Below are 12,786 nucleotides of genomic sequence, written 5' to 3' on the forward strand. Positions count from 1 at the left end.
ACACACACACACACACACACACACACACACACACACACACACACACAGAGTTTGTAAATTAAACCAATGATGGAAGCCTGCACAATTAAACCTAAGTCTCTCAGAAAAGAAATGAAGCGATAGCTGTCTGGCAGGAGTGGTCAGGGGGTCCGAGTGTCTCAGATGGGGAAAGAAGTTTCCTTTCTGAACAGTGTGACTCAGAAGTCAGCGGAGCATCCGCTGCTCCTGGAACTCCTTTCCCAGGGCGGCAGTTGAACTCTGGGGTTTATTTGGAAATCTCCTCCTCCTGGAAGCCCTGTTTGACCCCTTCCAAACGTGTAGGATTCTCGGCCCTCACCTCATGTCTTATTTTCTATTAGAATATTGGCATACAGTAGGTGCATCATAGATACTTGAAGAATTGTGGTTTGTTTGTTTTTTCTACTCTCTGTGCTGAATGGCTAGGTAACCACTCCCGCAACCAGGATGCCTTACCCTTTTCTGTCCTCAGCTTTCCCATGTGGGCTAATTCACTCCCAGCTTCCCTCGCTGTATCCCAGAGGCTCTTGGGATTCCTGCCAGGATTGGTGACTGGCCTACCTTGGCAGGATTTGAGGAGAACCAGGTCCTCAAATACAGGCCTCTTCCTTTAGACCCGGACCTTCAGAGCGCAGAGGGCTGGCCCTGAATTTCTGTGAAGTCCTCCGGGCCCACAGTGGCTCCCCTGCTCTTCCTGCCTTGGATGGATGTGCCATGAAGTCAGGATGCCTCCCCTCAGAAACGGCCTCTCTGACTCTCCTGACCAGGCCAGGGAAGTGGACAGCTGAAGTTGGTGGGACTGAGGAATTCTGTCTGTTCCCCAAAGGTGTGCTGACTTTTTTCGGAGGGAGGGTCAAATCTTTGTTGAGTCCAGGCCCACTCCTGTGTTTGCTTCCCCTTGGCAGCTGTGGTGTTTGTCCTGGGGCAGGGGGAATTGTAGGAAAACTGTGGTCAGCTGAGTTGGAGAACACCATTCAGAGCCCAGGAAGTTGACTGGTCCCTGTGGGGCAGGATGGAGACAGTCCCCCCTTCACTTCATTCCTGGGCGCATTCTGAAGGAGCTTTCTGGAAGCTTTTTCCCACACTTGTTAGGAAAATTCCTTTGGCTGGGAAAGCCTGTCCTAACCCTTGACCTTGACTGTCCTGCTTTAGTGTAAAAACAGGAGACAGGAAGGGGCAGGGTCTGAAAAGCCAGAGGCAGTCCTGAATCCCTAAGTGTGGGGGGGGGGGTGGGGTGGGGGGGGGGAGGAAGGAAGGCTTGGTTATGCTGGCACTGGCCAGAGGCAAAGCGGGAGGCAAAGCTGGGAGAGATCGCCTGGCACAAAGCCCTGCCCTGCCTCCTCCTGGTGACTCCAGAAACCCACAGCTTCCATGTTTTGGAACACCTGTCTCCTGCTCAACTTGACCACTGTTGACATGGGAACACATTCTCTGCCAGGACTGCTGGTGGCCCTTGCAGAGCGCAGCCCGGGGAATGAAAGAGAGGTGGCCTACCTTTGTGATGGCCTGTGTGAGTGCTGTCCAGGGTCCTCAGGGAGAACTTAAGGGAGCAGAGCCACACCCGCTTCTGGAACAGGAGCCGCTGGGAGATGCAGGGAGACCTGGGAACATCTATCTACATGTTTCTACTTGGCCATGGGTCTGGCAAAGGTGATTTGTCTCAACATAGCCCTGCTATCTAAGGCCTCATGAAAACCAGAGTTCATCCCTGCCCCCGTCACCTAACCAAGCCACTGTGACTCGCCCATTGCCACCCATGCCTTGATCTGGAGTGACGCTTTGCTGAATTCGCACTTTTCCTGCAAGGGCTTTCAGGGGTTCCTCACAGGGGGCCACTGTGACCCTGCATCTTCGTTCCTCGTCTCCCTCATCACAGGGTAGCTGGGTGGCTGAGTGGTAGCTTGTGTTGTGAAGGCTTATATGATGCTGCCTTTTCATTCACTCACTCACTCACTCACTCACTCACTCACTCACTCTCTCCACTGGTGCTTGCACTAGCCTGACACTGACAGGGCGTGGCCTCTACTCAACAAGGGAAAGCATACCGGTACACATGAGTTGCTGGACTCCTGTTCTACCTGGGTAGGAACTGTGCCTAGGTGACCAGCCATGCTGGGCCCTTGACTACCCGAATCCTGGAGCTCAGATAGGCAGAGTGGGAGGCTCAGAGTCCTACAAGATGCATTGCTCCTCTGCTTGGCAGCTCTTGTAATGCCCTGCCTCCCTCTGGTTACAGCCACAGGGGGCTGTAGCAGCAGAGGGCAGCGTCTGCTGGTGCCTCTGCTTCTGAACTGGCCTCAGGTGTGAGTATCAGAGCTCTTGGTTCTGGGTTCAGGACCTCAGCCTCTGAGTCTTGGCATCTTTCTTGAGTCCCTCCTGTGACTGGAGCCTGTGCGCCTTGATTTTTGTCCCTGGCATCCCTAAACTTTTCTCTTGCTACCACTGCCCCGGAACCACTTGTAGCATCGTTGCTCCTACTCTGTAGCTGCTACTGTCGCCTTTGTGCCACTGGCAGCTCAGCCCTTTCTACCGATGACGGTGGTGGAAAGTGTGCACAAAGCTACGGACGTAACTCAGAGCAGCAAGCATGAGGCCCCGAGTTTAGTCACCACTACAGCCAACACCAAAAGCAAAGTAGCTAAGAAAAGACCCCAGTGAGGGAAGACTTTGGCTGAGCACAGTGGAGGCTCTCACGTAACTTGCTGACAGAGGACAAATTTGGTTTTCTTCAGTGATGTAGGTTCCAGGGCTGTCAGGCAGGGTGGCAAGCCCCTTTATGTACTAATGCCTCTTGCTGACCATGAGAACTCGACTTTTATTGTTTTGTTTTGTTTTTTTTTTCCTCAAGATAGAGTTTCTCTGTGCAGCTCTGGCTGTCCTGAAACTCACTCTGTAGACCAGGCTGGACTTGAAGTCACAGAGATCTGCCTGCCTCTGCCCCTCAGTGTGCTGGAATTAGAGGTGTGCACTACCACCACTCAACTGAGAACAGTTTTTTTTTTTTAATACCATTTAATACTACCCTGCTTACAACCAGCAGTAGGGAGGTAGAGGCAGACGAATTCTCTGAGTTGGAGGCTAGACTGGTCAATGGAGTAGGTTCCAGGGAAACCAGGGCTACACAGAGAAACCCTGTGGAATAACGTGTTGGTGACAGTGTGGAGGAGCCGAAGCCTCACAATTTTTCTGATGTAAAACAGTGTAGCTGCCATGGAGAGTCCAGCAGTTCAGTAAACAGAGGAACATTGGAGCTGGCAAGATTGCTTAGTGGGTAGAGGGGCTTACTGCCAAGCCTGCTGCTCTGAGTTCAGTCCCCGAGGTGGAAGGAGAGAATGAACTCCACAAGTTCTCCACCGACCTCCACGTACACATGCTGTACCTCGAATACTTAGCCCTCATAAATAAATAAACGAATAATGAAGCGGAGCCTTCATCATTGCATGACACAGTAGCTCTGCATCTGAGCGAATACCCTAAGCTCTGAAGGTGGAAGGTATTCAGGCACATCTGTTCCTGAGTGCTTACAGCAGCATTGCTCACAGCAACTCAGATGGACTAGTAGACAAAGGACTCAATGAAGTGTGGTATGTCCATTCAGTGGAATATTAGTCAGCCATGAAAACACCCACACACAAAGAATAATTCTAAAAGTTTTAGTTACATTTGTTTATTTATTGGGGTGTATGTTCTCTTACATGGGAGAGGTCAGAGGACAACTTGGATTGCTTCTTTCCTTCCATTTTGTGTGTCCTGGCATCACATGCTGGCATCAGGCAGGCTGGCGCTAAGAAACATTTTTAACATAGACTTTAAGCTCAGGAGTTAACAGAAAGGGACACCTGGTGGGGGTGGGGTGAGGCAGCATTACTATACACCCAGAGAGTGAGTGCAGGGTTGCCCTGTCTCGTCTCGTGCTGGTTAAATACATTATCTTAGTGTGGTTTGGTGCTGTTACCTTCACAGGGTTGCTGGGGAATGTAACTGAAGTCACATTCAGTTACATTAGGTCCCTGAGGGTGGGTCCTCAGGGACCTAACAGGACTAGCTCTTGGGATGTGAGAGGGTGGGACATCTGCTCCCTAAGAGAAGTAAGTGATCAGCCTCATTTGAGGGATTTCCCCCTACATCTGGGAGAGGAGCCAGCCTGTGCTTTATAGACACTCAGGTTCCAAGCCTGGTTCATTGACATTTTGACCTAAAATAGCTGTCTGTGAAAAGAATATTGCTGATAGGTTGGCATCTGCCACAGCACGTGTTAAGTGTGCTGGGAATTGTTTGTGCCTGTGTGCATGCGTGCATGTGTGTGAACACATGCTGGTGTGTGTGTGTGTGTGTGTAGAGGCCAGGGGTCAATGTCTATCACTCTTCTAGGCAGAAGTCTACAGGAGCTACTTATCAGCCTTCCAGCACTGAGAATACCAACACCTGACCACACCCAGCTTTTTATGTGGACGTTTATAGCTCTAGTTCCTATGCTTGTGGCCGAGCTGTCATCCAACCCTAAGCTGTTTGTTTTTTTTTTAATTTTTTGAGAGTTCCATACCTGAGCACTGTATTTTTTTTTCATGGACAGCTATTGTTTTAAATTACAAAGCAAAGGCCCAGAGCCTGCCACAGAAGACATCACTAGCTAGAGCCTGGGTGCAGGTAGCAATGGCGGATGGGGTGGGTAGTGGCTCTGTGGCAGTGCCTCATTCCCTACAACTTCGACTGCACAGATAAACTGGGCAGATAGCACACATCTGTCAGCCCAGCACTCCAGAGGGGCCAGAAGTTCAAGGTCAACCTGAAATATACAGTAAGTTTGAGGCTAGCCTAAGACCCTGAACAAACAAAACAAATCAACCAACCAACCAACCAACCAACCAACCATAAAATCAAAACGACAACAAAACCAGTAGAAGTGCTGGAGAGATAGCTTAGTTGATAAAAGTACGTGTAAACATGAGGACGTGAGTTCAGTTCCCAGAACTTTGTATATTTATAATGTATTTATAAATTTATGTATATAATATGTTCATATATTTAACTATACAATATACTCATATATTTATGCATATGATGTATCCATATGTATGGATGTGTCTTTTTAAAGTAGCTAGGCAAGGTAATGGGCCCTTGTGATCCAGCACTGGGAAGGCTGGGCAGCTAGCTTAGCTGGCTTGCTGAGTTCCAGGCCAGGGAGAGATACTGTCTCAAAAAAACAAACACAAGAACAGTGAACAACACTTGAGGGCAAGAGGTGTCTTCTGACCTCCAACAGGCACACACGCAACCCAGCAATGACCTCTCCGATCAGACAAGATATTTCTAGACCTACTTGTTGGTCTGTTCTGATGGTGGCAATGGAGGGAGATTTAAGAGAAAGGCAGCTGTCTCAGAGATGCTGAGGTTGGTTGTCAAGGCAACAGGACAATGTGGTGTTGCTTTGCCTGAGTTTCTAGAGTACCAGGTTCGGAGCGAGACGAGGCAGCCAGTGCCAGTGGAGTGCACCCTACCTCCTGCAGCTCCGCCCCAGGATCGGAGTGGTACACAGGCTTCGCCAAGCCTGGTGCATGACAGGGCCACAGGCGTGATAGGGCACACACCATGTGTGCTTCAGCGTGTGGGGAAGGCATGGGATGAGGCCTTGTAGAAATGAGTCAGCCGGTAATGCTGAGGTCTATGCTCAAACTACAGGGCTGGTGAGTCAGCCTCCTATTGATGTTCTGGGAGGTCCAGCCTTCCTCCCCTGAGCATGGGTGGAAGCTTCCCTCACAGCTGCCCTCAGGGACCCCTGTGGCTGAGTAGGGTGGAGGTAGGAGGGTTTGTGTCCTGTAATTCAGATGTTTCCTACAATAATATAACTTGTTCTTGGAGCCCCTGTCTGTATGTGTGTATTTTTCCTTTTCTTTGTTTGTTATTTACTTTTTGAATTTGAGACAGTGTCTCGCCTCATACCGCTGGCTGTTCTAAAACTCACTATGTAGTACAGGCCCTCTGGAGGGCTAGGATTGTAGGTGTGTGCCACTGTTCTCTGCTAATGAAGTGCTGGGGATCAAAGCCAGGGCTTCATGTGTGCTAAGTGAGCCATCTACCCACAGAGACACATTCTCAGCCCTATTGTTTGTGTCTTGAGACAGGGTCTTACTTATGTAGCCCAGGTTGGCCCCAAACTCATGGTCTTTCTGCCTAAGCCTCTCCAGTGCAGGGATGACACCCAGGCTTGTTCTACCAGGCTGGGATTGTTCCACTAGCTGAGGTTTTCCCCAAACACCTCCATCCATCTTCCAATGTAGGGGTCGATGGGGGTCCTGGGTTCATTCCAAGCTGGGCTCTCAGGAGCATGGAATGGCCACCACTAGATGGTGTATTGCTCAACTTCCTTGGACAGAAGCCTCTGCCCACCGGAGAGAACTGTCCTTGCTCACGAAGTCTGGCTTTGGGGTGTGTGGTGGTGGAGGTATCATTTCTGGAACACATCATTTCGATGTTATTTATATCTACAAACCGGCAAGCAGAATTTCATTTTCCTCAAGATGTGGCTGCTCCTTCAGATCACGCGGTGGCCTCTTAGGTTCTCTTCATGAAGGAGTGACTAAGGGGGGTGGGGTGGAGGAGTGGGTCTCCTTTGATCTTGGGGAGACTGGGCTCTGGGTGTTTGGTGAGTCATACTTTTGTATTATCTTGAACATTTCCATAACAAAAGTTAAGCCAAGGGAAGCAATGAGAGTCTGTGGAGCTGGCCTGGTGTATGGCCAACCCAGGGTCTGTTTTTTTTTTTTAACCTTCCTCATCTGGGGTCTGCTCTGGCTTCCACTGTGCTCCAGGGGTTTCTGCAGGGCACCCCACTCCCTTCCTGAAGCTAGGGAAACCCACGTTTGTCCTGGATCCTACTCCTGGGTTGGCTGGGTTTTCCCGGAATCTTCTGAAACTTTTTGATGGCGTCTTTCCCGTTCTCCTCAGCGGTGTGGATTTTATATGTGCACATATTTAATGTACTATCGTTAGAGTGGAGTGTCTGGAGGGAGGGGAGCTGCCTCGCCCACCTGCTGTCTTCTTGCGGGAAATTCTGTAAAAGATATTTTTAAACGGCTTTGTAGGACTGCATTGAACATTCTTTGTGGTTTCCTGGCTGGGTGTTCAGGATCCACTGATCTGAAGAGTTGAGATTCCACCAGTCACTGGGATGAGGCCCCGTTCCCTGGCCACGCTGATGGGTGGAGATGTGGCTTCCTTGGTTAGAGGAGCAGGTGGCCTCCACCTCTGTGAGGAATGGGCTCCAGCTGTCACGTGAGAAAAAGAGAGGTTGGGAGTTCTGGACAGTGTTGGCAGCACTTTGCTGACACCTGGCACCTCGTGTGCGGTCATGCCTGCTCAGGTCTGTGTGCAAGGACCTTCATGCTCAGACTGGAAAGGTCGGCTGGCAGTCAGCAGAATTTTCCACGTTTGGTTTTCTCTTGGCAGGATCTCATGTATATTGAAAGCTGGCTCTGAATTTGCTATGCAGCAGAGGCTGTCCTTGAACTCCTGATCCTTCTTCCTGTACTGTCTAAGCACTGGGATTACAGGTGAACTGTTCTGTGTGGTGCCGGGGATAGAGCCTAGGGCCTTCCAAAAGCATGCATCCTACCTAAACCATACCTGGCTCTCATCTCTCATTTTTCACAGGCCCATGGACAGCCTGGGTTGCCACAAACCTCGTAGCCAGCAGGAAGCTAAGGCACTTTGAGTTCTTTCACAGCCAGCCTCTTTTTTTTTTTTTTTTTTAAGTCATGGCAGGGAGTTCCTGATCACAGAAAGGGACCCCGCCTCGGCTGTGCAGTCCTTCCTAGGGTCCTTCATACTGTGCACCTGCAGATGGCCATCTTGAACCATGGTCTCAGGCTTGTGCTCGGTGGGCTCTGTCTGGGGCTATCAGAAAGCCTTGGTGGGTCCATCTCAGTTCTACACCCACCAGTGACCCACTTGGGGGCAATCCATAAGCCTCCAACCTGGTAGAAGACTCCATCATGCTGACAGGAAGGGCTCTGGGCTGGGAGCTGTCCCAAGAGCTGAGAGGAATCATGAGGGTTGTGGGGAAGAGAAGTTAACTCCGGCAATTCCTGATACTAAGGCTGGAGGATTAGGAGCTCAAGATGAGCATGGGCAACATAGCAAGACCCTGTTTCAAAATAAAAGCAAGCATGGTGCTAGTGGGGTGGCTCAGTGGTTCAACACCTGCCTAGAATACCTCAGTGAAAGGTTTGGAGCATGACTCAGTGGTAGAGAGCTTACTTAGATGTGCCAAGCCCTGGGCTCCATCGTTAGCACTGCAAAAATGATCAGACAAAGAAAAAAAATCTTGTAAACTCTTCATTTTTAGAAATTTTCATGTAATATTTCCAGACCACAGTTGGTAGAAGATGGGCATGATACCATGGGGTGGAGGACAGCCACAGCCCCCTCTAAGAAGAGCGAAGGGCATCCTGCCATTCGGTTCTCTCAGGAAGATTCTTGGCTGAGCCAGATGTGGATGCTGGGAGGGCTCTGGCTGTTTAGAGAGTCCAGAAGGGGAGGGGATGTGATGAATGGGTAGAGTAGGTGGCCAACCTTCTCTGGCCTCTACTCCCTGCAGAACTGGAGCTCAAGTTGAACATTTCCCACAGCTGGGACCCCTCTCTGAAGGTGCAGGGGAGGGTGGCCATGACTGAGATCATGGTGGAGCTGGCATACATAGAGAACAGACCACAGCCTGAGTAGAAACTGGCTTCCGGGGCCATAGGGTACAGCTCTCTCTCTGTGCTTTCCTAAGCCAGTGCTGACTCTCTGAGGCAGCCTGAGGGCCGTGGAGGCCAGGTCTCTGAGGACATCACAGGGCTGTGGTCCTCGCAGGAGGCTGGAGAGGGTCCTTCTTGCCACCCGGGGCTCTAGTGGCCCACAGTACGACTCATAGGTGTATTGCTCCAACCTCTACCTTGATCTTTTGGTCTCTCCTGTGTCTCAATATCTTAGTCAGGTTTTGCAACTACATTTCCATTAGATGTGGAGGTCTGTCTGGATCATCTATGATCTTGCTTAATATCATTCTTAGGCACATTTTTGAAGAGAGAAATGTCTTTTCCCAATGAGGTTTGAGGTGGACATGAATTTGGAGCTAGAACACCAGTGACAATTGGTCATTGAAGTTTAGTGATGGAACATAGAACTCAGGATGAAACATGGGGCCACGAGTTGCTCCAAGCATGCTAGAATGTCAGAACAGCAAGGGCAAAGGCCCTGGGGCAGAGAACCATCAGGGGAGCAGGGGATGGTTATGTGGTGGGAGCAGAGGTAGGCAACATAGATAGGTCCTGTTGACTATGGGTTGGTAACCAAGGTACAAGGTGGGTAGAGCCCCCATGGGGTGTTAAATACTAGTGGTGGCCTCAGTATATGAGACGTTGGCATCAGGCACCAGGTGTAAAGTTTCTCACTACAGAAATGAAGATAAGAGAGTCTGGGCTGGGCATTATAGTTGGCGGAGTTGCCCAGTTGAGAGCAGGAAAGTGTGGAGATGCCCAGGGCCTGGCAGGGGAGGGGCCGATGTCTGGAGGGATGATGGAGAGAGGGGCTAATTCTATAGCTGGCACTGAAGTGATGGTTTTCACTGCTAAGAGTTGTAAGAGAGGAGGCATCAATGGCATCTGAGGTCCTCCAGGGATGATGATGATAATCAGGAGCTTGTGGTGTGAGCTGTGAGTTCCTTCTTCATCTTGAAGACCCTGGATCCTGTCTCCATATACAGAATCCTCAGGCGAGGCTATTTTCTGACAGCTGCTTTCTGGTATGGTCTTGTCTTTTGTTGTTTTGAGATACTAGATACAGGGCCTTGATACAGCCAGTGCTCTAGTGTAGGACTATGACCCCACTTCTCACTGGGGAGATTCTAGACAAGAACTCTGCCATTGAGCCACACCCTAGCCCCTCACTGGGGGATTCTAGGCAGGTCCTCTACCACTGAGCCTTACCCCAGCCCCTCACTGGGGGATTCTAGGCAGGTGCTCTACCACTGAGCCACACCCCCAGCTGCTTGCTGGAGGAGTCTAGGCAGGCATTCTACCATTGAATTACATCCCCATTACTTTCTTCTGACTTATTTTGAGACAAGGGTCTCACCTTCAGACCAGGATGGCCTTGAATTTTCTGATCCTCCTGCCTCAGCCTCTTGAGTAGCTGGGATGACAGGTCTTAGCCACCATGCTCAGATGACAGCCAATTTCTCACCTTCCATTTTTTTCTCTCACAGGAGGAGAACAGGCAGATCCTGGCTCGGCAGAAGTCCAACTCGCAGTGTGATTCCCATGATGAAGAGATCTCCCCAATTCCTCCAAACCCTGTGGTAAAGGCACGCAGTCGGCGGGGTGGTGTGAGTGCCGAGGTCTACACTGAAGAAGATGCTGTCTCCTATGTGAGGAAGGTAAAGGACCCCAACACACACACACACACACACACACACACACATGTCCCTGTCAGCGCTGGGGATTTGATTTCCTGTCTGGCCAGAGCAATGGGGTCATATGGCATGGGAGACTTGGTTATGGGTGGGATTATTGTCATCATGGTATCTGGTGCTGTGGTAACCTCTGGGGTGGATCTCGGGAGCTCCCTATAGTGTTAGGATTTCAACAGGCTTAGGGAGAAGAGAGGAAGGTTCTCCAGGACAAGGCAGGCTGCAATTCTGTCCTGCTTCTTGACCTCTAGTCTCTATTAAGGGCACTAAGTCGTGAAACCTGGACTCCACCCTTAGACCTCAGCAACCCAACCACTTCCACATGCCTGGTCTGCAAATTCCTCAACAAGGGTGCTTTAGGGGACCCACGCAGGCATTTGGGAGGCACGGCAGCTGTACCTGTGCAGCAGCTTAGCCATTTCTAGGTGCACAGCCAGGTGGTGGCAAGCATTCCCACTATCATGCAGCTGTCCCCCTCATCAGCACACGAATGCTTTTCATCTTGAAAAACAGAGCACGCCAGCCTCTAAATTCCCACTGCTGCCTTCTTCCCAGGATTTAATACTGTTTGAGCAGATGATAAAAACTGACAATGGCTTTATGGTAAACTCAGCTAGGAAGCTGTGGGGTATGGTGATGCATGCCCATGATCCAGGCCAGCCTGGGCTACATAGCAAGATCAAATCATGTGAACTCCTCAGAGCACTTCCCCCATGTGGCTGTCATCCCCATTCCTAGAACTACAGTTTAACTTTGTGCAAAGCTTCAGAGAGTTCCAAACTCAGGGGCCTTGTGGAGCACAGTTTCAAGTCCGTCAAAAGCAGGCAACCATGACACATGTCACAGATCAGAGGACCAAAGTGGAAGGACACTGAGTATCACCTGACAAGGACCTGAGACAGAAGAAGGTCATCCAAGAAAGCTGAAGGGATCAGATTAAAACATGGATGGTACTTAACCATCAGATCCAGTAGGACTCCCAAAACTCAGTGGGTAAGGGTGATGGTATAATGTAGAGCTCCTGCCTAGAATCCCTCAGTGAGGGGCTGGGGTGTGGCTTAGTGGTAGAGCAAGGGTGAGTCTCTGGATTTGATGGCTGATATTGGAAACATAAAAGAGTAGTTTAGGGCCTTCACTTGGAACAATAGCCAAGGCAACATGGCTAGATAAGGAGTGAGAAAAGAGGTCAAGGGGTGAGTATATGCATCACCAAGGGTCAGGAGTTCAGGATAGGTGTCCATTGTCCAACAGTTTGCCTAGGCAATAACATATGCTGGGAACCCAAGACTTATTTTATAGAAGCTTTAGGTACATCTCTGGGTAAAATGGGATACCCTGAGCAGGAATGGAAAATGCAAAGATTTCCTTGTCATGCAGATACAGAGAGACTTATGAGGTCATGGAAAACCTTGGCCCAGCCCTTGTTGTCCAGACCAGAGGCAGTATTAGACCTCAGAGTCTATGTACACAGCTCTCATAGAAACACCTCTGACAGACTGAACTGAGGTTCTCTCAAAAGGGTTGAGAATAGCTCCTTTTACAGAAGAATTGTTGACATGGCATCTGAACTCACATCTCTCAGACTGGCATCGTACATCAATGAGGCATATTTGTTGCAGATTTGGTCTGGTTTTATTTCAGTTTATGGCACTGGAACACAGGGCCTTGCACATATGAGGAAGGGCTTTACTGAGCCACACCCCAGCCCCTCACTGGGGAATTCTAGGCAGATATTTTACCACTGAGCCACATCCTAGCCCCTCACTGGGAGGGCACTAGGTAGGCACTATATTACTGAGCTATACATACTCAGCTTTCTAATCTTTAAACAACTGCTTATCATATTTCTACAAATTTAGTGAAAGTAAAAACAACAACAAAACTATTAACAAAAGGTACTGGCTGTCTTCTGGCATCTTGTAAGTGGTTCTGAATTTCTAAAGATCCACAGGCCCAAAACAGTTCCAAACTCTAGACTAGACTGTGCCCAAGCTTCTTACTGGATTGCTCCATTTTCTAGCTCTTTATTTATTTAAAAAACTTCTAATGGTGGGCTGGCAAGATGGCTCAGCAGGCAAGCATGCTTGCTACTGAGCCTAATGACTTGAACTGGATACCTAGAACTCACATGGTAGAAAGAGAAAACTGCCTTCTGCAGGCTGACCTCTGACCTCCACATGAACACTGCAGCACACGAACCCTAACCCCAGTAAACAGATAAATGTAATTTTAACAATTTAAAGTAAAATATATATGGCCTTTCCTACTGTTCTTCTGGCAAGGTCTGATACTATGCCCATGAGGACGGCAGGAGAATC

General features: G+C 49.6%; 1 protein-coding gene across 5 annotated transcripts in view; it reads left to right on the plus strand.

The window, feature by feature from the left end:
- Nucleotides 1-12,786, plus strand: part of Prkar1b (protein kinase cAMP-dependent type I regulatory subunit beta) — a 135,127-nt gene that overhangs the window by 35,928 nt on the left and 86,413 nt on the right. For all 5 annotated transcript variants that reach the window (XM_055598557.1, XM_055598555.1, XM_055598556.1 and 2 more), the window contains exon 3: nt 10,265-10,435. In XM_055598557.1, the coding sequence (XP_055454532.1) occupies nt 10,265-10,435 (171 nt within the window). The remainder of the gene's footprint in view (nt 1-10,264; nt 10,436-12,786) is intronic.

The sequence above is a fragment of the Psammomys obesus genome, unplaced genomic scaffold (genome assembly GCF_907164565.1).
Source record: "Psammomys obesus unplaced genomic scaffold, mPsaObe1.curated_primary_1811, whole genome shotgun sequence".
NCBI classification, from domain to species: Eukaryota; Metazoa; Chordata; class Mammalia; order Rodentia; family Muridae; genus Psammomys; species Psammomys obesus.